General features: G+C 42.2%; 3 protein-coding genes across 3 annotated transcripts in view; 2 read left to right on the top strand and 1 right to left on the bottom strand.

The window, feature by feature from the left end:
- Positions 1 to 757: 757 nt before the first annotated feature.
- On the top strand, positions 758 to 5002 carry LOC115051615 (nuclear receptor subfamily 4 group A member 2-like). Its single transcript, XM_029515111.1, has 8 exons — positions 758 to 898; positions 991 to 1046; positions 1374 to 2236; positions 3182 to 3311; positions 3442 to 3599; positions 3712 to 3911; positions 4108 to 4286; positions 4426 to 5002. The coding sequence occupies exons 3-8, from the start codon at positions 1379 to 1381 to the stop codon at positions 4683 to 4685; spliced, it is 1785 nt and encodes a 594-aa protein (XP_029370971.1). The 5' UTR covers positions 758 to 898; positions 991 to 1046; positions 1374 to 1378; the 3' UTR covers positions 4686 to 5002.
- Positions 5003 to 11945: 6943 nt separating this feature from the next.
- Positions 11946 to 17650, top strand: LOC115051622 (tubulin alpha-1C chain-like). Its single transcript, XM_029515122.1, has 4 exons — positions 11946 to 12079; positions 15023 to 15245; positions 15927 to 16075; positions 16427 to 17650. The coding sequence occupies exons 1-4, from the start codon at positions 12077 to 12079 to the stop codon at positions 17399 to 17401; spliced, it is 1350 nt and encodes a 449-aa protein (XP_029370982.1). The 5' UTR covers positions 11946 to 12076; the 3' UTR covers positions 17402 to 17650.
- A 1979-nt stretch (positions 17651 to 19629) lies between these two features.
- The window catches only part of LOC115051597 (inactive dipeptidyl peptidase 10-like), a 51705-nt gene continuing 45849 nt past the window's right edge, over positions 19630 to 25485 (bottom strand). The window contains exons 23-27 of the mRNA XM_029515054.1: positions 24991 to 25090; positions 24564 to 24622; positions 23320 to 23392; positions 23084 to 23157; positions 19630 to 21759 (exon numbers count right to left, since the gene is read on the bottom strand). Coding sequence (XP_029370914.1) covers positions 21628 to 21759; positions 23084 to 23157; positions 23320 to 23392; positions 24564 to 24622; positions 24991 to 25090 — 438 coding nt within the window. The 3' untranslated portion in view covers positions 19630 to 21627. The remainder of the gene's footprint in view (positions 21760 to 23083; positions 23158 to 23319; positions 23393 to 24563; positions 24623 to 24990; positions 25091 to 25485) is intronic.

Below are 25485 nucleotides of genomic sequence, written 5' to 3'. Positions count from 1 at the left end.
CACAAAGAGAAATAAAACTGCAAAAAAAAACAAAAAAACTAAATGCAAACAGCTTCAAGGTCGTGATGAAGTTCTGCCAAATAAGCTAACTCAGTTTAAAAGTAACCATAAAACATCATGAAACAAAATGAGCACACAACGCAAACCAAACACGCGAAATGTTCTCACTGTGAAGTGAAACAGCCACAAAGACACACGAGATGATCGTCTCACAGTGCAAAGACACAAACACGACAGATGGAAAACACAGAGATACAAAACGGAGAATAAAGCTGGACATCTAAATCTAGCTTTTATTTACAATACGTGTCTGTCCCCTTTGTCTCCTCAATCCGTCTTGTTTTCAGCACTGAGACATGGAGAAGAAAAAAAAAACAAACTACATCTTGCTGTGGGTGAAATAACTGGGAGATCGGGGAAGTGGCTACATGATGACATCTTATCAGCCAGTAGCTGCACTTTGACATTTGATATGCTGCCTGTACATGACCTCCTACCAGTCAGGTCTAACAGCTTATTAAATAACAATAAAGTGCCAAAAATATGACGCAGACTGCAAGAAAGTGGGCCGCAAGCGTTATTTCCAAATTACATGAACCGCTCTCTGCGCCCTCAGCAGCCAAAGGGCCCACTCACACCACCCCGCCCCTCCGCGGCTTGTGCGTAATGGGGTTTGGCACCGGACGCGCACCACGTAAACAAAAGCACATTGTCGGTGTCACTGACAGTCAGTCTTGAAACCAGGAGTGGGAGAAGTGAACAGTCATTTCCTTTGCGCTCCACACAAGAAAGTGGACTTTTCTGGTTGGCGCACAAAGCTTTGACGGAGCCAAAGGCAGCGCTGCAGCAGAGATGGGATCATGTACCACAGTTTTCCTGCACCGGAAACAAGTCTAAGGTATTTTCATTCAAGAATTTATGATGGAATGAGTGGATTTATGTCAGTGGAAAGCTTCTTGAGTGACTCTTTTGTGTTTTATTTCCTACCAGGAAGATTCTACCGGGAAATAACAGCCTCTGAGACACAAGACAACTTGAGCTTTAAGGTAACAACTCAGTGGAGCTCTTTGTGGTTTGCATGCTGTTCTCCTTACAGACGATTCGATGCCTTCATATCTTTGTCTCAGTAGGTGAAAATGTTTGACCAACAGGTTGCACGACTTGTTTTCGACCTTGCCTGCCAAAATATTCTGGAAAACTTTTTTTTTTTTTTTTACTGGTGAAAGCACCAGTCTGATTATAGTCTGTCCTGATTGTTTCCCCGCGTTCTCTAAGTCAGATTAGTAGAATGAGACAATTTTACAGACCTACAAGAATATTTCCGTGCACAGTTGGCCCACTTGTGATTGACTACATGATGTCCGTACTTGCAGGGAGCATGCCGTGTGTCCAGACTCCGTGCGGCTCCTCTCCACAGGGAGCCAGTCCGGCTTCCCAGAGCGCCGGCGGAGAGCGCAGCTGCGACTTCCTCACTCCGGAGTTTGTCAAGTTCAGCATGGACCTTACTAACAGCGAGATCTCCGCTGCAACGTCGGGCCCCGGGTTTGGCCCTTTGGTGGACTCTTACAGCTCCGGGTACGACGTGAAGCCTCCGTGCCTCTTCCAGATGTCCGTTCAGGGGGAGCTTCCGTGCGTCAAAGTGGAGGACGCGCACGGAGGCTGTCCGCGGTACCAGCCGAACCAGCATCCCCCCCACCAGGCCGACGAGCTGATTCCCTCTCCGGGCTCCGTTTATTATTACCGGTCCCCCTCACCACATACCCCCATCGGGTCCGGCTTCCACACCCCGCCGGGACACATCTGGGACGACTCCGGCTCTCCGTACACTTTCCGACAAGACTATTTGGCGGCTGCGCACAGGAAAAGCACGCTATCCAGATTTTCCCTGTTTTCCCTCAAACATGTGCAGCACAACGGCCAGAGCTTGTCCACCTGCCAGATGAAATTTGACGGGACTCTCCACCTGTCCATGAACCTGGACGCGGCCGGAGCGCACCAGCCGCTGGACACCCCCGGGGTTCTGGGCTCCGGCGGCGGCCTGGGAAAGCAGCCCGGCGTGGGATTCCCTCACCCGCTCCAGCTCGCCCACAGTCACCCCTTTCTGGACTACCAGACGCCCTCCACCCCCGGCCGAGGAGCGCTGAGCGCCGAGGGGCTGTGCGCCGTGTGCGGGGACAACGCAGCCTGCCAGCACTACGGAGTGCGCACCTGCGAGGGCTGCAAGGGTTTCTTCAAGGTTTGTTCCCTGACACCGACACTTCATCCAGCTGCATGAAAAACATGGAGATACTTAACTGTCCTTTAACAGATTAGATCTAATCACACTTTCATGAATAATCGAACACAAAAACATCCCTTTTTGACATGGATTTATTCACCTTCTCCACAGCACCACACAGCCACGACACGCAAATTAAAGTGTATTAGGTTGTAATGTGAAAACCCTGACTGGCCTCGTAAACAGGACATTGTACTTCAGATGCGCGTTTTGATCCCTTGACACTTGCGTTTTAGGGCCAAATGTCTTGTATGAAAATGACCAGCAACGTGCTGTGAATAAAAACCGCCCCTTTCTTCTTTCTGGGGGAGATTCCCGGGGCAATTCTCCAAATTATGAATGACCACGACCCTGTATTTACCCAGACTGCCCTGTCCGCCTGCTGAATGCCTTATACTGCCTCAGATGGCCCACAGGAGCAAGAGTGCTGCTGGTCATTTTCAAAGGCCCATTTAAGGCTCTGAATGTGGAGCAATTTGTTAGGAAGCCTTCAAGACAGGTTTTTGTAACATTATTGTGACACATATGACAAAGTTACTTGTCATCCTGATTCTTTCAGTTGTTTTCTGTAATATACACCAAAGCAAAAAGGTTCCCATGGCAACACATGAGCTAATTTCTCATCTCCTTCCAGAAAAACATTTTTTCTATGTAAATAACACTTTGAATATAGTTCTGCAGAAGGATATTGCTTCCACAGACCAATATTTTAGAATATGTTCAGAAAAATGTTCTTTGCTATACACTGTGCATAGTTTTATAGATGGTATGAATGAGCGGCAAAGGTGATTCTAAAGCTATGTCATTAAAATTTAGATCACAAAAATATTTTTTGGAGCTGAGTAAGACCCGAATACAGGTCTTTGCGCACTAAAAAAATATCCCCTTCCTGTCTTCATGCAGCGCACAGTGCAAAAAAATGCCAAGTACGTGTGTTTGGCTGCCAAAAGCTGCCCTGTGGACAAACGCAGAAGGAACCGGTGCCAATACTGCCGCTTCCAGAAGTGCCTTGCAGTGGGAATGGTCAAAGAAGGTAAATTCATTCACTTTAGACCCGCCTTTCATATGTGACTGAGGATGAAATCAGCCTCATTTGCACCTGAATGCACAGCACACCCCTGAAGAGATGGTAATTATTTCCTGTTTCTCTCCATGCTCCGTAGTGGTGAGGACAGACAGTCTCAAAGGTCGAAGAGGTCGTCTGCCGTCCAAACCTAAAGCTCTCTCAGACTCGCCCTCACCTGTCAGCACCCTCCTGAGCGCCCTCATCAGGGCACACGTGGAGTCAAACCCTCCACTCTCTCGCCTTGACTACTCCAAAGTAATCAGAGTTTGCAGGATTTGTCCTCACACAAATTTGCACAAAGCACAGCAGAGATTGATGCTATTTCCTCTGATTCCTGCCTGATACCACTGGTGACCTTTCACTGCAGTTCAAGGAGAGTCCCGAAAGTCCACCGGGAGACGACGCACAGCACGTCCGGCAGTTTTACGACCTCCTGACCAGGTCGATGGAGGTGATTCGTGGGTGGGCGCAGAGGATCCCAGGCTTTACCTCCCTAACTAAACATGACCAAGACCTTCTCTTCTATTCATCTTTCCTGGAGCTCTTTGTTTTACGGCTATCATACAGGTAAAGTCGTCCACTACCTAAAAATGTGGTTGTTGACATATCAGCATGATGTCTGTGACTCATACTGGACGCCTGCAGAAGCCTTCTGACCTGTTTCTCTTCACCAGTCTCATAGATTAAAGTGTAAACGTGCGGTTTATGGCCTCCTCTGCCTCTCAGCTTTTTACTCTGAGCACAGGCTGTCATAATGTTTCAGATCCAGCCCGGAGGATGGGAAGCTGATTTTCTGCGATGGGTCAGTGTGGCACCGGCTCCAGTGCCTGAGAGGCTTCGGGGAGTGGATTGACAGCATCGTGGAATTCTCTGGGAATCTGCAGAGGATGAACATGGACGTCTCCACTTTTTCCTGCATATGTACCTTGGCCCTTGTCACTGGTGAGATGCTCAGATTGGATTATTTATGCCCAGCTCTACTTGTGTAGTTTAATGTCAGAATGCAACATTAATTTTGCATCATCTTTATTGTAAACCATGTAAATGTGATTTTGACCTGAATCCTATTCAACGTGCACAGAGAGGCATGGACTGAAGGAGCCAAAGAAAGTGGAGGAGCTGCAGAATAACATTATCAAGTGCTTAAAGGACGGCGGGATGTGCGGCGACGGAGGCTCGAGCTGCTGGTCCAACCATCTCTCCAGACTTTTAGAGAAACTGCCTGAACTCCGCACTCTGTGCATCCAGGGCCTGCAGAGGATTTTCTATTTGAAGCTGGAGGACCTGGTGCCACCGCCTGCAATAATAGATAAGTTATTCCTCGACACGTTGCCATTTTAGAGACGTAAGAGAATACACGCGGGGACCTTTTTTTCTGTGTTTTTCTCAGCGATGGCACTGGTAGACTACTCCTGCTTTCATCACAGGAGTCATTCCTGCAGGGTGAGCTCGGTGCGCCAAAAAAAAAAAAAACATTTCAAGAACTAATATTGAGCAATTACATCTCTTTTCCTATCTAAATGATTTGTGAGGTTGTTTAGGTTCTTTATAACCTATACTAGTCATATAATGAGTGACATAATATTCAGTAGAGTCATGGTCTTGTTCTCAGTAAAATGTCATTGTCCATGTTTTAATAAATAAATCGCATTACTGCTGCTGAGCTTTGATTTATTGAAGGTTTGTTGTAGTGCAGGATTTTTTCCTCTTTTAATTTAGATTTTTGAGTAAGACAATAATTTCAAATATCACATTCATAAAGTTTTATTCCGCTAATATTCATTTTCTGACGTATAATGCCCGTTTCAAGACATTATTTTACTGTAAAATTAAATATTGGCTCCTTTGCGTGGAGGCTGGTGTCTAAACACACCTTCTAAAATGACAGTTATGTGTTAAATAAATGGTTTAATTCAGTTTTGAGGGCTGTGTTTGCACAAAGTTTTCACCCTAAAATATTACTTCTACAAATTGCCTCGAATATATTTTTTTTCCTCCCTGAAAAAAGGTTGGCGAGTACAGCCAGACAGGTTTTCTGTCTGCTCAGGTCATTTTTTATAATTTAGGTATTTTATTTAACTTTTCATTATTTAAGATGCCAAACCTAGGAAAAACTAAAACCATGTTTGACATTCGAAGGCCCGCCTTTGAAATGAATATCTCATTTCATTAGATATTTTGCTCAGTGAAATTACATTTAGAAAAGGAAAAGTTTTGAGAGTAAATAAACTCTGGTAAGAGACCGGCCATCATGTGTGTATTTGTAGATGCGTACAGGTGTAAAGGTTAAAGGTCACAATGATCCTCTGTATTTTCTAATCGAGGAAATCTTTTCAGCTGTAGATTCCATTTAGGATTTTTGTAGACAAAAGGGGGAATGTGCGTGCACATGCGCATGTGCACGCACGGGAGTGTGTCTAATGGCCGTTAGCTGCCTGACATTTCTCCAGCCCTTTGGTCATATCTGGCATTAAAGAGGCCAGCTTCTGCTGCTGTAGGCAAAGATAAAGGCCATGAATGCAACACCTGTACTGGGAAAAGTCAAGCAGGGGATATAAATGCAGCCGCATATCACTGTGGTAAATAAAACCTATAATAAACTCTGACAACAGCCTGTCACGAGTCAAACACATTTAAAACTGGGAAAAAATGAAATCATTAGAGTCCTCCCAGCTGATTGCTCCACAGCCTCGATTTCGTCTGCTCAAGGTGACGCATTCTGGCTTCTATCAGTCCAAAAAAATTGATTTCACGTTTTGTTTTGTTTTTTTCTTCATTTCTATTCTTAAATATACGTCTTGGATTTCAAAAAAAAAAAAAAAAAGCATGTTGTTCCCGAGGTTTTAATAGGCCTGCAGATCAATAGTGGAGGCTGTTCGATGCTGCAGAATGGCGGGCTGAGATAAAAATGAATCGATAACAATATCGGAGAAACATCCAATTTATCCTGATGATGATGGTGATTGACAGATAGAGAGACAGAGTACAATACTATAACACATTTACAGCTGCTATAGCAGCATTACCGCTCTGCACTGGGGGACAGACACAAGTCTGACTCCAGAGGACCAGAAACATTAGCCTGTAGGAATCCGAGTGATAGATGCTCACTGTTAACTCATGAAGCATGAAGCATGGTTAAGCACCACAGGTCATCCATGTCAGGCTCTTTTAGTAATATCACGGGTTTTGTGCTGTGATACATCAAAATATGAGTCATCATCACATGCACAGTTTGGTGATTTCTTGACTAATTCATTTGTGTGCTCGCCATCAATCAAACTTTCTTCTCATTCTTTTTCTTCAACTAACTTTTTTTTTTGGCATTTTTTTTAATACCACACCATTTGATGATGCATGACTCAGTTTTTGTTTTTTTTTTCCCCTGAATCCGCAGAAACTTTTTCCTTTTTGAAACTTAACTTCTTTGGCACACTTTCACCTTGAGATTTCATTTCCACTTTAAATAACTCTCAAGACTTTGAGTTATTTAAGTTGTGTTCAGGTTTTTTTTTTTATCTTGCACATTTCCCACTCACTCACACACACACATACACACAAAATCATGTTTCACTTTGACATAACGGGCATTATGTCAAATTAAAATCATCTGTGGAGCACAAAGGGTTGCTTTCAAAAGATTTTTACAACATGAGCAAAATAAAAGAAGATTCTTAATTGGGGAAATACATCATTTCAATTGAAACAAAAATACATTTTGTTTTTCTCAGTGGGCGCTCAGAGTGCAGTTCAACTTAAGCTTTTCCAGGAGCCACAATCCCACTGCAATTTATTCAGAAGTTGTACTAACTCAAAATTATTTCCTTTTCAAAAATATTTTCGTCAGAACATGCATTTATGTTTAAATAACCTGAACCATATGAAAGGACAAAAATATCAAGTCAGAGAAAGGAAGTACGGAGACAGTCAGAAAGAAAGTGGCAAAAATTATCAGCACATTTTAACCATATATGCACAGGAAGAATATATATTTGTCTGAATATACAGTTGCATGTGTGTAAGTAAACAGAAAGACTGCACTATTGAAATATAAGAATATCATACTGGGGACAATGTGTTCTCTGATGTGATCATCCTTAGAGAAAGATTAATTATAGTGATGTTGAAAATGCAGGGAATGGGGTCAGTGAGACCAGGCAACTCAATTTATGCCTTAACAGGTTGTTTTTGTTGTGTGTGTGTGTGTTGGGGGGGGGCGGGTTCATGAAGCCTTGCGGCTCTGTGGCCGTATAGGAGCATCAAGTATTTTATCTGGAGAGCACGATTTGTGGGATTTTTCTGAGGCTATGACTGCAGACTTTGATCTCTGCATCCATCCGGCTTCAATACAGCTTAACCCTTATCACTGCGAGCCCAGAAACCGTGAGCATCAAGATGGATTTATGGGTTGCGACCCCCCAGTTACTTTCAACATGTAATCCAATACAGATTATTGCAGATTACCGATGAGATTCTTCAATAGCTGCTGTAATTATAAGTGAATTTGGCGGCTGTGAGACATGTAATGTTATATTGACCCATGAATGCGAGCTTGGGATAATAAACCCAGATTCAACCAAATCACTACATTTCTATATTAGATTGTGAGTTTGACATGAAATCAGATATTAATATTGTACTGACGCCCAACACTGATTCTTCATTCTACATCCTCAATGCAGCCATGGGACATGAGCATGTCCACCAGGTACCAGCTGAGGGGCCCAAGAGGTCAGCTGGTCCTGGGCACAGCCTCTACGTGAAATTACTTCTTGTTTTGAGATTATTGAGCTCAATTAAAAGTTCCAAAGTTACACATTCTTCACAAAGAAAAGCAGACTTTTCAAGAGAGAGGCTATAAATTAATTAGAAGAGACAAAAAAAAAAAATGACAGAACCAAGATCAGACACGAAAAGACCAAAGATGTGTTCAGTCCTGATCCCATAGTCGCTTAGTCCTTCAGGTGTTTTTGCTTTCCAAACAGACTTCTTTAGGATTCCTACACATTTCTGAATTTCCCCTTCAAATATATTTCACTTTTTCTGGCACGTTATTTCTTCTGTTTTGTCCATTCATAAAACTCTTTAAATTAAAGCTTTTTTGTGTATTTCACACTCATATTTCACAATCCAAAAATAAAAACTAAAAAAAATAAAAAATGAACAGTGGTATTTGGCAAGTAATAACATGATGAAATCACTGAATCATTACATTTAGAAAGATAAGCACCACTGGGATGATAAAAATAATTAAGTTAATTTCAGTTCCAGCAAGGGAGTCACAATTAACCTCAGACTTGGCTCCACAGCTCACATTTAAATACTGGATTATAAAATTATATGAACCAGAATAGCTCCCAACAGACGCTTCATTTTAAAGCAGCCAGTGTAAAGATGAGGGAGGTCCGTCAAACAGGCCGAATAAACTGTAACACTGCATCTCTAACTGGAACACAGCCAGATGCCAGTCAGACTAACTGGAGCTCAACTGGTGTTGTCTTAAAACATATTGGTTTTAGGAAATCAAATCAAAACAGATTCAGGATGAAGTGTCAGGATGAGTCCACTCATCAGCTGTTGGTCTTAATGTTTTTGTCATCGAAGCAGCAGATAATTGGAAAGGATTAGAGTTAGTTGTTTCTGAGGGTAAATCCTTCAGGGAGTCTGAATCTCACTCGACGAAGAGTGAAATTAGCATTCTCTGCTGGCAGGGCAAACAGTCGTTAAACACTTGAATCAGTGGATTGGATTATTTCAGCCAAGAGACAAAGGGCAGAACACACGGGGGGTCCCATGTGGTGCATCAATTATCTGTTTTAACACCAGTTGAGGTCTAATTTACCAACAGGCATTTGATGAAGAGGATTAATTTTTGCTACTGGGGAAACCAATAAAATTTTCAGGCCGCTTTTTTTTTTTTTTTTACATGTGGGCTAAACCCGCTGAAGAGGCTTGTTTAGATTTGCCTTTAAAATACACACAATACAAACAAACTATCCATAAGAGCAAATAAACAGATTGTAGAGAGTCTAGAGAGTGCAACGACACAATATAATACACGTTAAATGACTTGACTGATAGATATTGAGAATATTCATGTATTTATATTCCACAGCCTTTGTTTGCAGCTAGAGTTCCTATAGGATGTTCATCTTCCCTTTTTGGATGAATATTCATGTTGATACATGATCAGCATTACACCTGTGATTTCATTTACGATGCACTCTCAGTGTTGGCACTTGATTGGCTGAATTTAAACAATAAACTGCATAATGTTGCATCCATAAATTAGAGATATTCAACTACTACCCTCCAGTTTCTGAATGAAAGTGTCTCTCACACAGGAAGACAGGTCGTATTGTACAACGGAAGCGCTTATATTTATAGTTCCAAGGCAAGCGGCCAAACAGTCAGGGAAAGGAAAGGAAAGAACCGAATAAGGTGTAAAAGAAGTAATCTGTGGACTTCCAAGGGGGCGGATGACAAAACACAACACTTGAAAAAGATCTCCATTATCCGTCGATCGCTAAACTATCTCTCTTTTCAAAAAAAAAAAAAAAGATGCTTAGGGGAGTGTTTGAAGAGGAATGAGTGGTTCAGGGGATGAAGCTAGAGCCTCCCGCAGACTCAGAGGTTTGTTTGAGGATTATGAGGGCGTACATTCAGAGTTGAAGGCCTGGTGCGATGAACTCAGGCATCTGAGGCCTCCAGGATCAGCTCTGCATTCCCGTAAAGAGTGATGGACAGGTGAAGTTCACAAACAATGTGCCAGGAGTGAATGGAAAAGCATCTGTGAAGGGACAACTGAACTCGAGGGAAAGAAAACATATTGAGGACTTTTTTCTTACACACTGCATTTACACTGCTTACGCTGCAACTCAACATAGTTGGTTGGTTTTAAGTTGCAAACATCTAACCTGAGTTTTGAAGAATATTCAGTACATAACACTAAATTGGCATCTATCTTGGATCACGATCAGTTTACAACAGAATCCCATATATAAGTAAAATAAAGACAGCGGCCTGCTCCTTTAGAATAACATTACTTTGCTTGAAGAGGAGCAGGTGGGCAAAAAAAAATAAACTACAAATAATTTGACATGAAAACAAGCTGCGGGTCTAAAAAAAAAGATAAGATACGATCGGATGATTAACATGCGAGAGATGTATTTGAAGGTGGACGCATCGTTGGTGACGTCATCAACATGTTCCCAAAGAGCTGTTCGCCGCCGCCATTTTGCCAGCTCGGGGCACTCAGTGTGAGGAGCCGACGTGTGCCGTCTGTGCAGGTACTCTAACGCTTTGAAAAGGGGCAGAAAACCAGCAGGTTTTCCTTCATTAGAGCCCCCAAATGAGTGTTTGTCTTTCTGCTACTTAATGAAAAAGACGGCCGTCATATAAGTTACTTTTTCCAGAGAGAAATCACTACTAGCCCACTGTTTGTGGCCTTGATAAAGGAATCCGAACGGCACGTTAAAAACATTTAAGATTGAAATAAAAAAAAGAGTAAGCTACCAAAACTTAATTTGTGCTTTTTATTTAATGTTTTTATATGAAAAAGGAGCCACAAACACAGCCAGCGGCTCCACCTGTCACTCATTGGCCACGCCCCCCACATTGGTGCACTAAAATTTTGATAATAATTAAAAATAATGAGCCATAGAGATCATTCCTGTTTGTGCTTATTTTCTTTGCAGTAAATGTGTGCGTCCACGTCGATTAAGTCACATTTGGAACAGGACTGATGAGGTTTTGGGGGTCCCGGGGGATCCGGAGTACCCACAATGCATCATTGAGGACCCCAGGAGGCTGGATCTCCAAACGCGCTCACGCAGTAAGTACAGCAGGAGGGCGTTTGGATTAAATGCAAGTAACAATGACGCCATCTAGTGTCTAGAAGCCGGTACCATGTCGGGCCACGCACAGGAAATGAATAACTGCTGTGAAGAATTAAATAAAGTTATGAACTCTGCAAAAAAAAAAAAAAACAATGTAGTTGTATAAACAGGATCAGGATTTATATTCAGTCTTATTTCAAAACAAAAGGCTAACTGATGTTTGATGAATGTGAAGTCCTTTTACCACTGGTCAAAATGCAATCACTGTCCTGCGACTCTATTCATGAATGCACATTTAAAGCCTTTTTTTTTTTTTTTTAAGATTTGACACTGACTTTAATGTTAGCTGAATAAAAGAATGTGAAGACATTTTTGCTTTCAACTTTGAAATCAGCTGTTGAGAATCAGTTTCAAAATGGACCCCCAGGGGTCAAAGGTGAGACGAACACAAAGAAACGAAGAGGACTGAAACACAAAAGGATGAAGAACAGTAGCTAACAATATTATTGTTCATAGTAATATGTAAATAAGGAGTATAAGAATTAACCATTAAGTTGTGTGGAATGGAGGCTCATTCTTTTACAGCTGGCTATGTTGGTTAATCCACTGATTTACGTTACAATCAATGTGTAGTATAGTTTATTGATTCTTTAGGTCCTTATTTTATTCTGAAAAGGCCAAACAGGAAGGCTTTTCTCTTTTAAGAAGAGGATTTTGAAAGAACAAAGTTGCAGCTCTCAATGGCTCCACCTCTTTTCCCCTGCCCCCTGTAGTAGCTATAAAAATGTGCGTGTAGCACACTGATAAGACTTCACTCACAGGGATCTCATTATAGGTGCGCTGTGAGAACCTACAAGTTTGAACTTCTCCTTAAAGGACAAGCAAACCAGCAGAATGGTGAGTATTAAGTCATTATTACGATTAATAAAACAGGAAGCACGTGGCGTCTTTCCTCTAACTTTTCAATCAAAGCTAAATTTGCTCGATTTGATTTGCTGCAGGTGAAAGTTATGAGTCACATCTGACATGTGACAAAACTCTTTCAGTCTCTTATAATAACCATAGGTTCCCTCGATGACCAACCCACATTCTCCCATAATGTATTATAAAACTGAGCTTTTGTCTTTTGTTTTTACTTCGCTGGACGCAGGGTGTTTCTGAAAAACATTTTGGCTTTCCAATGGCACATAAAACACAACCACAGAAAGGTTTTATGTTTAGAAGAGTGAGAAACATGAAGTCAGTGGAAATATGCTACCAGGCATGTGGCTCCAGCTCCACTAAAGGTTAACTGCTTCCATATGGGGACTGGAGGTCTGTCTCTCAGGAGGGTGTGCTTGTTTGCCCGGATGGTTTGGAATGCTGATGTGGCCTCTAGCAGCCGCTTGTGTATTTTACATTTCTATTTCTGCCCTTCACCACTGCTCTGATAAGCTGCTGCATGCCTGCAGGCCTGACGCTGCCACTGTTTGGTCTTGTGAATACGTTAACGTGACAGAAATACATACCTCTCCAGTCTCCCCTCCCCGCCAAAAAAAAAAAAAAAAAAACATGAGGTGAGGCACATGACAAGCACACAATCCCTCAAGCCTGGGATCAACATTTTTATGAGCCAACAATCGGTAAAGAGCCTTAAGTTAATTTTTCTTCGTGAGCTCAGGACACAGATGTTCCCCTTTGACTTTGTTCCCTCGTATCATGGGTGCGAACACCGAGTGTGTTGTAATGTTTGTAGGTCATTTTGAAAGCAGAAAAAAACAGAAGTGAAGAATGACAGTTAACTCAATGAAAGTTGTAATTCCAGTCGGCGCTTCCTGTTCGAGGTCATTTACACCATGAAATGACAGGAGGTGTAAAGTATGCCATTAGACGGAGAGGGTCTGCATCTTCATTTCGTTCACACTACATTTTGTAGTTTGGATCTGTGCAGTGGGGGTTCCCTGTGCCGGATGACCCCCCCCCCCCTTTTTTTTTTTCTTTTCCTTTTCAGTACAATGCTTCCTCTGTGTGTGCTCTCACATGTTGGGATCCCAACGTCAAACATGACGCACTTACAGTTAGGACAAGATACAGGAAGCAACCCCAGCCACCCCTCCTCCATCTTTTGCATTGAAGTATAAATTTCACAAGCTGTGTTGCAACCACAGTAGCAAGCAAACGGGCCACCACTCCCACTTTCTTCACATCCAGGCAGTATACACCAAAACTACCTGCATCACACAAGGACGAAGAAAAGCTCTTTTGCAGACATGTGTTGCATTTTTCAGAGAGACTGCAAGTGCTCAGGAAAGTCGGCCAGTTGTTATTTTAGGAGCCCTCTGGAGCTTTAGCATAGCACGTCCATGACACAAGCTGCAGTCTGGGAGTCCAAACAGGTCAGTGGGTTAGAGCTGCTGAGGTGTGCGTGTCTGTACAGGTCCTAAGATTGATGCCTCACTCAAAATAGCTGTCCGCGGAGCTGTCTGCCATCACCATACTTGGCAACTCCCTTATCACTGTGACCCTCTTCTGTCCTTAGTACAAGAAACCGGTTTTTTGGAGGTGGGATCAGGAAGAGACAGGTCAGAGGTCAAAAGCTGCCAAAGCCATACTGTGAGGAAGAGCTCAATATACATTGCTTTTAACTAACTAACTTTCTAGCTTTTACACAGCAAGGAACTTAATATGTGGATCATTTTCACAGTTTCCAAATTTGTTGAGGTGCTTTAGGACCGCAGACATACTCAGTGTCAGTGTGGTTTTAATTTTTAAACATCATTCTGTTTGAAATAAAGCTGCTTACTCTGCATCAGTGTCATTTTATATGTCTAAGATCTCCACTCACACTGTCAACATGTTTTTCTGTGAGTGTGTTGCTGAAGATGCACTGGAAAAAACACAACAAGCTGCCCTGTCAACATGTTTGTATGCTTGGATGACAGGGACTAACGTCACATAGGTTTCACAAAACTCACCTGAATGTCCTCTCCAGAAATGAAGTCAGAGGTCACAGTTGGTGGCAGATAGCAGTTTGTTGTCCTTTGAAAATGATCTACTTGTCTAGGGTGTGAGGAAAGTCACTGAAGGGGCAACAAGACTATAGAGATGGGATCTCTGCTGACGGACTAACTGCAGCCGTATTTAACACATAAAAAGGTGTTGGAGATCAGCAGAGGTGAATTTGATTCCTGCATCAAGTTGGCTGATGTTGGTGATTTCCCAAAAGACGTTAAGAGATTCTAGGTTCAATTTCAAAAAGCCAGTTAAGCAAACAGTTTCACCTTAAACTCGTTCAGACTACATTGTTCTTCCAAAAATTGAGACCAAACTTGTTTCAGTCCAGAGCATACCTCCCTCTACCTTTTTCCCTGACCCACATCATTTACAAGGAGCTAGAAATACTTCAGCAGGGTGCGGCCCGACACACACACCATCAAGATGGTGTCAATCACATGCTTTCTCAGATTGGTAACTGCTGACCTGTCGCGTCACATCCGACTTGTAAAGATGTTTCAGTATACTCAGCAAGTATTTAGCAAGTTTGCAGAAGCCTCATAGACTCATAGAAACAGCATGAAGTTTCATAAACGGTTGGAAAGATGCTGACCCCACCCAGTGAAATTGACAGTTTAAGCAGCTCCAGACATGTTTAAAAGCTCACGCTCCCTTTACTGTAGCTAGCAAGCCAAATGGTTTGACCTAATTTTAGTTCCGTGTTGGTGTGTTAATTAGCATGATGACATTCAGCGGCTGGAAAAAAATGCACTTGAGATTACAATGTGCAGTTATCAATCATTTAGACAAGGAATGATGAATTCTAAACATTTAAAAGATAACAGTGTGTCGTTTTTCTTTCCACAGCGTGAATGTATCTCCATCCATGTGGGCCAGGCCGGTGTCCAAATGGGCAACACCTGCTGGGAGCTGTACTGCCTGGAGCACGGCATCCAGCCCGACGGCCACATGCCCAGCGACAAGCCCACCGGCGGCTACGACGACTCCTTCACCACCTTCTTCAGCGAGACCGGCACCGGGAAGTACGTCCCCAGAGCCATCTTTGTCGACCTGGAGCCTACAGTTATTGGTGAGGACAAACAGAAACAGAAGTGAAAACATTCCTACACACTGCATCTGTTGCTTTAGACATGAAGACACCAAAGAGAAGGAAGAAGCAAAGTCTATGAAGTCGTAAAATTTCAACTTGCTGATTATTTTCTAAATCAGCATGCAGTTCAAAGACAAAGGAGCAATGTCTTTCAGATAAATTTCTACTCTGACCAAAGTTCAAATTAGCTTAGCTCACGGCTCATCAGATTTAGAAAGTTGGCAAAAACAGCTCGGATTGAAACAAAGAAGGAACCAACAGCATTAACAGAGGCTGCATAGCAATGACACATTCTATTCTATTCTTTGTTTCATACTGGTAGTTTCTTAAGCACCTTCACACAACAGATTTGCAGCGTGCTTCATCGTAATAAGCAGCACAAGGTAAATAATACTGACTGCATTGCTTATGCTATTGGTTTCAGCCTGCAGCTAAATACACAGGAAATTAGCAAACACTTATGATACATGAATTATATCCACATGCTTTTTTATTCCATAGATTAATTAGATATTTTCCTCATTTAAATCTCAAGTAAAGCTGTAGGTAATTTCTTGTCTAAAATGAAACCCCCAAATGTCCAAAAAACAAGTTTATTCACAGCTTGCACCTTTGAATTCTCCTCAAAGTGTTAAATCGCCTCCTCTGATCCTTCTTCAGATGAGGTTCGTACAGGCACATACCGTCAGCTCTTCCACCCTGAGCAGCTGATCTCAGGGAAGGAGGACGCTGCCAACAACTACGCCCGCGGTCACTACACTGTCGGAAAAGAGCACATTGACTCCGTCCTCGACAGGATCCGTAAACTGGTAAGAAGAATGGGCAGAGAGTTTTGTGGCTCCTTGGTGCTGAACCTCACACGTATTTTTCTTGTCGATCATTATTGATGAGTTCTCTCTGAGAAGGAGAAACCATTATCTTGACTCAAATTGCTGGGTGATTTCTTTAGGTTTTTGTCATTTATTTATTTATTTATTTATTTATTTTTTCAGTGCCCAAAAATCACAATGCCGAAAAATTCGCAAGAACTGTTTGTCCTTAATAAATAAAACACAGTTCTTCCACCAAACAGAACAGCTTTTGATTAATACCTGATATTTTTCAAAACTGAGAGCCAGACATATTGATTTAAGTGTGTTTTTATTTCCTTTCTCCTTCAGTCGGACCAGTGTACAGGACTCCAAGGGTTCCTGGTCTTTCACTCCTTTGGTGGAGGAACTGGGTCAGGCTTCACCTCTCTCCTTATGGAGCGCCTCTCTGTCGACTTTGGCAAGAAGTCCAAGCTGGAGTTTGCCATCTACCCTGCCCCCCAGGTGTCCACAGCTGTGGTGGAGCCCTACAACTCCATCCTGACCACCCACACCACCCTGGAGCACTCGGACTGCGCCTTCATGGTGGACAACGAGGCCATCTACGACATCTGCCGCAGGAATCTGGACATCGAGCGTCCATCTTACACAAACCTGAATCGCCTCATCAGCCAGATTGTGTCCTCTATCACCGCCTCCTTGCGCTTTGATGGTGCCCTGAATGTGGACCTGACAGAGTTCCAGACCAACCTGGTGCCTTACCCTCGTATCCACTTCCCTCTGGCCACCTACGCCCCAGTCATCTCAGCCGAGAAGGCCTACCATGAGCAGCTCACTGTGGCCGAAATCACCAACTCCTGCTTTGAGCCGGCCAATCAGATGGTGAAATGTGATCCCCGTCATGGCAAGTACATGGCCTGCTGCCTCCTATACCGCGGCGACGTGGTTCCCAAAGATGTCAATGTGGCGATCAGCAACATCAAGACCAAGCGCACAATCCAGTTTGTGGACTGGTGTCCCACCGGCTTCAAGGTGGGCATCAACTACCAGCCCCCCACTGTGGTTCCTGGAGGGGACCTGGCCAAGGTGCAGAGGGCCGTGTGCATGCTGAGCAACACCACAGCCATCGCAGAGGCCTGGGCTCGACTGGACCACAAGTTTGACCTGATGTACGCCAAGAGGGCCTTCGTGCACTGGTATGTCGGAGAGGGAATGGAGGAAGGAGAGTTCTCAGAGGCCAGAGAGGACATGGCTGCCCTGGAGAAGGATTACGAAGAGGTCGGCATCGACTCATTTGAGGAAGACGAAGAGGGCGAGGAGTATTAGAACCAGCAACAGAGCTGGATTAGAGAAAAGGTAAAGCTCTCCCAGATTCCAACAGCTTTTATCTCTTCATGAAATGATTTAATTATAAGTGAAGTCTTCTCCAGAGGCAGTTTGACTGGTTTGTAGACCACCAACAAACACTGTTCCTGTTCACATCCCAAGTGTTTTACTGAACAATGACTCTCCTGTGAGACAAAATGTACCTTTACCTTCTTTTCTAAATAAAGCTTTTACACCTACGTATCTTGATCAAACCTTTCTCCTCTTTGTTTAGCTGGAAGCAGCAAATGTTTATATATTTAAGTCAAAAGTCACCTAATAGTATAATACACAGATTAATTGGATTAATCTGAGAAAAGCATCTCTTGCGCTTCTTGTGCAAGCCACCACAAGATGGCAGCATGATGTAGCTAACTTACCCCTTGAACACCCACTAAAATTTTCCATCTCCCAGCAAAGCGTCTGTTCTCACAGTCTTCTCAAGTCACAGGCCTGCTTGTTGAGGTGTAACAGTAACAATCTCACTGAAAGCATTTTGTCTCTGTCCTCCCTCTGATGAAGGACACACAACACAGTGCCTGTTATGTCTGTTAAACTCTTTTCAGGAACTGCTTCTGGGCTGTTTTATCTCTCTTAAGTTGGGCCCCTCATTTGCAGGGAAGAGAAATGTTAATGCTTGAGTACACACATGAATAGGCCTAATTGACCGAGGGCCACGGGCCCCCGGAGTCACACGCACTACAACTAGATGCAAAGTGACTTGGAGCTACTTGACAAAGTGCAAATAATGTTGTTTAAAACACTTTTTTGGAGAGGTTTTTGTTTGTTTGTTTGATTCGGCGACAGCACCAGGTCTTAACTTGCAGCATCTGAAGCTGCTGGACCTTTCCCGCCCCTCCTCAGCGGCCAGGGGCAGAGACAAAGATAAATGTTTATTCTCTCCTTATTTCATAAGAACAGCGAGTTTTTCTCTTATGTTTTATTGTCAGTCTGAGTGTATGTGTTATTGTCAGACGGTTAGAGCTGCACAAACACAACCACATTGTGTCTGTCTGACGAGGGGAAATGAAAAGGTGCTGATAAGAGCGTTGGCTCAGAACAGATAGCTGAATGAGGGTGGACCAACAGGATGGATAAGGCCAGGATTTATCCCAGTGGTTCCATGAAGAAACTGCTATACACTAAGGACCTTTTGAGACCATTATGTAGACTTTCCTAAGTCTGCATAATGTCACATTTTCACCAGAGGAACTAAACGACAATGGTGAGTGTTGACACTGAAACCGCCTCAACGTTGTGGGTTGTCTAAAAAGAAGAAAAATAACAAAACCTGAAAGGGAATTATTACACCATGTGCGTTCGTTTGATGTTCTACAATTATGGTGAGGTCTTTCAGGAGCAAATGTTCAGTAACACTAAATGAAAGAAACATAACATTTCAAAGGATTTTTTTTTAATCAGCATTTAGTTTTTTTTTTTTATTTTATTTTATTTCTACTTATTCCGTGCTTTATTCCCCTCAAGGTCCAAAGATGTGTTATGCTCTTTCCCATAAAATGTTCTTTTTAAAAGACATAAATGAAATGTACCACCAAACAACAAAGGGAGAAATGGAAAGTACTCTGTTGACAGGTTTAGAGGCAGGCAAGTTGAGAAATGGCCATATACTTCTTTTCATGCTATCTAGCAGATTTAAAAAAAAAAAAAAAAAAGGCTTTGGTTGAAAATTTATATGTTGAATTGGTAGGTCAAAAGTCAGAATATCCCCTTTTCTCCTCAAAAGGATGAGTTCAACCTAAGTGCCTAAAAAGTATTTTCTTTTATTGAAAGTAATATTTAGATTCCTGGACCTTGGCACTTGCTTTAATAAGAACTGACCGTCAGTTCACACAGGGGGAGACAACAAAGGGGAGGAACCGAGCCAAGGTCAGGCTGCAGGCGCTGATCAGGTCAAAATAGTTCTTGGCAGACAGAGCAGATCTGATGCGACGCCACTTTGATCCTGTAGGTGAAAGCAGGCTACAATAAATTGGACAGAGTCTTTAAGGTGTATCGTTTAAAGACATCACAAATCCATCATGATTTTTGCCTGAGAAAGACACAAAGAGAGATGTGAATATGGCTCCTTCATGTTCTTTAATATTAAAACAGCCAAAAAATACAACAAGCTTCTTTTTATCCACCCCACATTCACAATATCCACCCACCCCCCAACCCACAGAGGAAAATCAAGTTAAACTTACAGTGCAAACCCCAACAGAGACAGTAAGCATGACTTCACATACTGCTACTTTAAATTGACTCAGATGGTACGAAGCACAGATGCTGGGGTTCATGTTGATCGGGATTTTTTTTTTTTTTTAAGCAGATAAACATGGGCCGGCGTTGCATCTGCTGCTTGGCCCTGAACGCAAAGAAAGAGCCCCATGTTTCATCTTTAAATGAATTATCAGTGTAGCTGTATCCAAGGCTACCAAACACGTTGGCCTGGCAACCGATTCCTAGCCTACTCTCTCCAGAGTTCATAGCATCACTTGGAGCAGCAGTTTTTGCTCACATTTGCTCGTAACACTTTGTTCGAAAAATCCAGATGATAGACACAAGTACCCACTCCACCTCCATTCCTCCCTCAGTACAGACATTTATCACTATGATTAATAGCATAAACAGTAATTTTCTGGATCACTGTCGTACCTATAATCACAGTGAGGAGTGTGATGTGTTGCCCTAAGACAGAGCATGCTGTTTAGTTCAAGAGAAATTGCACTTGAAGTATTTTGACAAATTTCAATCATTGACAGTTATACACTGCAGATGGGCCCATTACAGAAAATGAACAGCAACAAAACCTGCTGTGGATTCAGTTTAAACCCAAAACACAGATCAGCCTGGACCGTGAGCATCTAGTAGCTGTTCATCAGTTATCCCTTTTAAATCCTGCAGCTCTGGCGCAGAGTTTGGTTCATTTAAAACAATAAATTGTGCTCACATCTTTTGTTCGTCTTTCTATGTGTTAATTTGTATTAATAAAATATTAAACGTCAATGCAATATAGACTCAGGTAAGTGAATTGTGCGGTGTCTGCAGGCAATCCTTTCAAGGCCGCACAGAACCGCAACCTCCACCTTACCTTTCCTAATCAAAGGTAAACCAGCCTGCAATAGCCTGAGAGGCAAGACCAGGGGCAGTAAAAGGCTGAGCAACTCACACTGCTCAATCTGGGAACAAATGAAGGCGAGTGAGAATTTCTCTTGGAGAGATTTTATCGAGAAAAACGCAAGTGAGCCTAACCTGAAATACCACTTATCTAAATCTTTAGAAATAAATAGAACTAATAAAAAAATCTGCTCACAGAAATAAATACAAAAATAATCCTATCATAATAAATCCAATTTATCTGTTTTTGTTATCTTACTCTCTGACATGACATTTCATGATGAACCAAATAAGTTTGAGCTTTGGTTGGCTACACATGTTGCACTACGATGTCCTGTACAAGCGAATGACTCACAGATGAAGTTCTGGTCATGAGAAATGTTGGCATATAGGCAATAAAACGACACCAAAGAGGATGTGAAGGCGCCATAAAAGTAACAATAAGCCGCAAACATGGCAGATTGCCTGTCAAACTTTTTGGAGGAGCAAAGACACAATGTGCATTTTACAATGGTTTCTTCCCATAGTAACAGAGCAGATTGGGCCAGTGTGCATAAAAATAAAAAATTTCAATATTTGAGCCTGTAATTGATAGGACAGACTGCTAAATAATTTATTTAATAATAGGTAAACAACCTGTAGTGACGCATGTTTTCAGCCACCACGAAACCAGGATTTAACACTGACTAAAACCACGATGAGGTCACCTGCTTAATGGAGCTGGGTTGAATTTTTAACTGAAATTGACAGTTTCTTAAAATCCACCTTCACTGAGCTTCAGTCATATTTTTTTCAGAATTTTAGCTCTCTCTCTCAGGGCAACAAGCCCCTACAGCTGAAAACTGCCTTATGATGTTTGACCATAGTTGCTTTATTATATTAAGGTGACGAGCAATGGAAGCAATTCCATCAAACATTATGCTACAGGGATATAAAACACACTCACAAACACACACACACACACACACACACACACATACACTCTCAGATCAGTCTATCAGGGGCACAGACATCCATAAATGCACAAACTGACGCACGCCCTTATCCAACACTATATGGAAACAACCCCGTCACTCGTCCTCCCGCTGTTGGTCGAGAAACAATGACACATCGAGCAGACAACCTCGGAAGTACCCAACCAGGGAGTGAGTCAGCTGGATCCTGCTGCGTCTGGACAGAAAGTGTCCCTCATCCGGATAAATCTGAAAAAAAAAAAAAGAAAAAAAGATAACAGCAGAGAAGGGCCTTTTTAAGTCATTTCCTTTATCCGCTTGCTTTCAAAGAATCTATTTCATAACTTTGCTCTACTTGCAGGGAACCTACAATGAAAAACTGCTCAGAAGTTCTTGTGGAGGAAGATTTCATGATGTGTGGAGCAGAAAAAAGTGGAGCACTGTTTTTTTAAGTTTCTTGGCTTCAGTCAAAGTAAAGTTTGAAAATCGAGTTGACTCAGTTGACTCCATAATTTGAGGACGGTCCAGAATGAAAGATAAACTGACTTTAAATGAATGAGGAATGTCACAGCACCTCCATTTAATTTATTTGGTCATCACTAAATTTAATAATAAACACTTGAAACAGTAGATTAGCATATTTCACAGTTCTATATATATTTTTTTTTATGTTTTGCCCAGAACATATAGATTAATTTTTCATTCCTGGTTTACAAAAATACCTCCGGCATTGTTGGGCCACAGCAACATTTGATGAATGATTTAAGATGAGACACAACAGTGTGTCGGTCAGTCCACATTCACTCAACACTGTTCAAATTCAAATTCAGCTTTTTTTTTTAAATCGCAACTAAGTTTCTTTAACGTGTGATTATGATAATATGTCACTCATAAAAAAATAAATGAAATAAACAGAAGTGGAAAAAAAAAAAAGCCCAGTGATCATTCAGCCAATGGCCGATGAACTCATGACCTCTGACCTCCTCTCACATCCGGTGAGGACCGATCGTGAGAGCTCGTTGTTGTCAGCGGCTTTAAACGGTAACGGGAGAAGGATGTGGAGGCAGAAAAGCCCAAAGCGCGGACTTCAGTGGGAGTCTGTGGCCGGCCGAGGCTTGTGGATGTGGGGGAAGAAGGGCACCGACCCTGCGGTCAGCACTCTGCGGCTCCGGAGCCTCCTGAGGCCGCTAACAGCAGCAGACTAACGGTGAGTCCAACATGGCGCCTCTTATTCATCATGCAGCTTGTTTTGATGACCGCTAACTTTCATGGACACAAGTAAGAAAAGATGGAAACGCGGTTTAATATCTTGGGCAATACGTCCATTCTCTTTCTTTAAAGATAAATGATAAAGTGGAATTAATCTTTCAAGGGGAAACAGCATGTTAAGGTTATTTTTTAGGTGTTTTTGGAGCAGAGATGAGTTTTTTCCAACTCCAGTGGAAATCAATTACCATTATTCCAGCTGTCTTTAGTTTTGGCAGAACAGTGTAGAGAGACAGGACAGAGTATGAAGCGGGACCTCTTGGTGATCGGGCCACCTCCAGGATCAGATGTGACCTTTGGTGTTTACCTGCATGGTGTAGTTGGCCCCGATCTTTATCAAGTGTTTGATGAGCTCTGCCGTGTGTTGGAAGTGAACGTTTGCTGCAGAGAAAACAAAACAAGCTGAGCGTTCACTGCTGGATAAAAGGTGAGGCGTCGTTTCAAAAGGATAGCCTTTAATCACACACAGCATGGGTTACTTTGAAAATGGCATCTTATCTATTATTTGACTATGAAAGCGGAGAGGGAAATAAATGTCAGTACCGTCAGCCGTCCCGTGAGCCAGGAACAGGCTTCCTCCCTGCAGACCTTTCATGTTGGGCAGGACTTTGGACGCCTGGACAGAGACAAGACACGCTATTTAACAGCTTTGACAACACATCCATGCAGAAATTCTCATTTGATCTTCTGTGAACGATCAAACAAAATTTCGTTGAAGGCCCAAAAATAAAAATTCATAAGGGTAAACTCCCTCTGGCACATTTTGTTTTTTTTTTTGGGAAATATCGGACGATTCAGCATTCAGCTCATAGAAGTGTGGAGTAAATTGTCTGAAACAAGAAGCCACATTGCATATTGATTAATTGTCAAAGTCGGGGATATCTCAGTGTCTCTCAGCCATTATTCAGTTTTACAGACAGTCGGTCGCCACACGGACACCGACATATTTTTTACAACTCTTTTTGGGTCTCTTTTAGTGTGCTGTTTCAGAGAGCAGGGTGAGAGATGACGTCCTGCTGATCGCTGTCTACTTGGATCGTGCCAAACTTCCTGTCACAAAAATAGCGTCCACCGGCCCACTTAAAGCCAGCCCACCATGGTAGGAAAGCACACTTTGACTGACTGTGGCCTTCACTCACATGCAAATGGTTCATACTAACGCTTTTGCTTGTTAGAATAGAATCACTGGTGACCACATTTTCTCTTAACCGTTTGTTCTGTGAATAGGTGTATATGTATATATATATATATATATATATATATATATGAACAATATATGAACGATTACTACAACCAGAGGACTCTGTCCATTAATCAATTTAGAAATCAGAAAAAAGAAGTCTTAAGTCTGGATTCCTCTGTCGTCTGATGTAACATGATGTTTCATGGCGAATGGCTGGAGGGGGTCACTCATAATCAACACTCATAATGTCAATCATGAAATCAACAATGCACATGTTTAAAGTTTTTGGTAATGAAAATTGATCTCATTTGTTGCTCCTGTTTCATTGAAAATTTAACCAAAATCGTTTTTTTTTTATCAGCAGTGTATGAAAAGGGTAATATTCAGTTCATTTGTTTCGAGCCATTTCAGAGTTAATAGATTTAATTAGCCCCTTGGTAACCTTTCTGCCAGTTGAGCTGCAGCCCTTTAAATTGTTTTACTTTTGTCCCAGTCAATACCCTAAACTGAACTGAATGTTTTGCTTCTTGTCATTCGGAAACCAATAAGATTCAGCAAATCAAAAAAAAAAAAAAAAAGCTGCCCATGGATGGAAGCACTTCACCTGGTATCTGTTTTCCTCATTCGAAGGCAAGCTGAAGTATCTTTCAGAAAACGCAGAAGCTGAAAGACAGAAAGGAGAAAACACAGCTTATGTGAGGAGAATACGGATTAAGCGGGTTGATGGGAGAAGCCAAATGTTGGAGCTCAGGTAACAAACAGACAGATTTTACAACCTTTTTTTTATCTTTCCAGAAAAAAAAGATAAAACCTTTATTACGTCCCACTTTTTCTTGATGTAGAAGATCTACAGGATTTACAGAGAGTCTATTAAACTCTAATCACATGCTGCAGGAGCTCCTAAACTGTACAGTCAGACAGATACGGGCCCCAGAAATGAAAGCTTTTCATCACAAAATATCATAAGCCTTTTTCACATCCCTCCATCCATCCATTAAACCAGACGAGATTGCGAGGATGTAACCGCTCACCATACAGGGACCAGTCAATGACAGGAGCCTTGGCCGCAGCACATCTGATTAGCCCCTCCGTCGACTTTAGCATCATGAGTGTCAGGAACCCGCCGTAGTCCTGATGGGGGCATGAAATCAGTTGGGATGATGCTTCAACATTTCGATTGTATCCACCACAGGGTAGAAATAATCTATACCTGCAATATGTCTGACTGAGACGAGTCAGAGTTTCACATTGACCCCAAGCTTCTGCACATTTCTTTCAAAACTGACCTTGTGAACTTTCATCTGAGCATAGACACAATAACTTCACACCCTCACTGCTGAAAACAGCACACAACTGCTTTGATCAGGGTATGACTATGACTCCAGGATACGAAAACTGAACAAAAATATAAAGGCTGCCTTTTTGCTGTCTTGAATTGAAATAATGGTAAAACTTGCCTGGATCTGGATGTACAACATGTTCCAATTCCTGCCTCTAACTTAAGGCTAGGCACAAAAAGCAAATCA

This window comes from Echeneis naucrates, chromosome 2, assembly GCF_900963305.1.
Source record: "Echeneis naucrates chromosome 2, fEcheNa1.1, whole genome shotgun sequence".
Taxonomy (NCBI): domain Eukaryota; kingdom Metazoa; phylum Chordata; class Actinopteri; order Carangiformes; family Echeneidae; genus Echeneis; species Echeneis naucrates.
The sequence above is the reverse complement of the archived record's forward strand: the minus strand, read 5'-3'. Positions and strand labels throughout refer to the sequence as shown.

Coding starts and splice junctions, on each gene's coding strand:
- LOC115051615 (XM_029515111.1), top strand. CDS start 1,379: ATGCCGTGTGTCCAGACTCCGTGCGGCTCCTCTCCACAGGGAGCCAGT. Junction 2,237..3,181: donor GCTGCAAGGGTTTCTTCAAG/GTTTGTTCCCTG, acceptor GTCTTCATGCAG/CGCACAGTGCAAAAAAATGC. Junction 3,312..3,441: donor AGTGGGAATGGTCAAAGAAG/GTAAATTCATTC, acceptor CATGCTCCGTAG/TGGTGAGGACAGACAGTCTC.
- LOC115051622 (XM_029515122.1), top strand. Junction 15,246..15,926: donor CCTGGAGCCTACAGTTATTG/GTGAGGACAAAC, acceptor ATCCTTCTTCAG/ATGAGGTTCGTACAGGCACA. Junction 16,076..16,426: donor TCGACAGGATCCGTAAACTG/GTAAGAAGAATG, acceptor TTTCTCCTTCAG/TCGGACCAGTGTACAGGACT.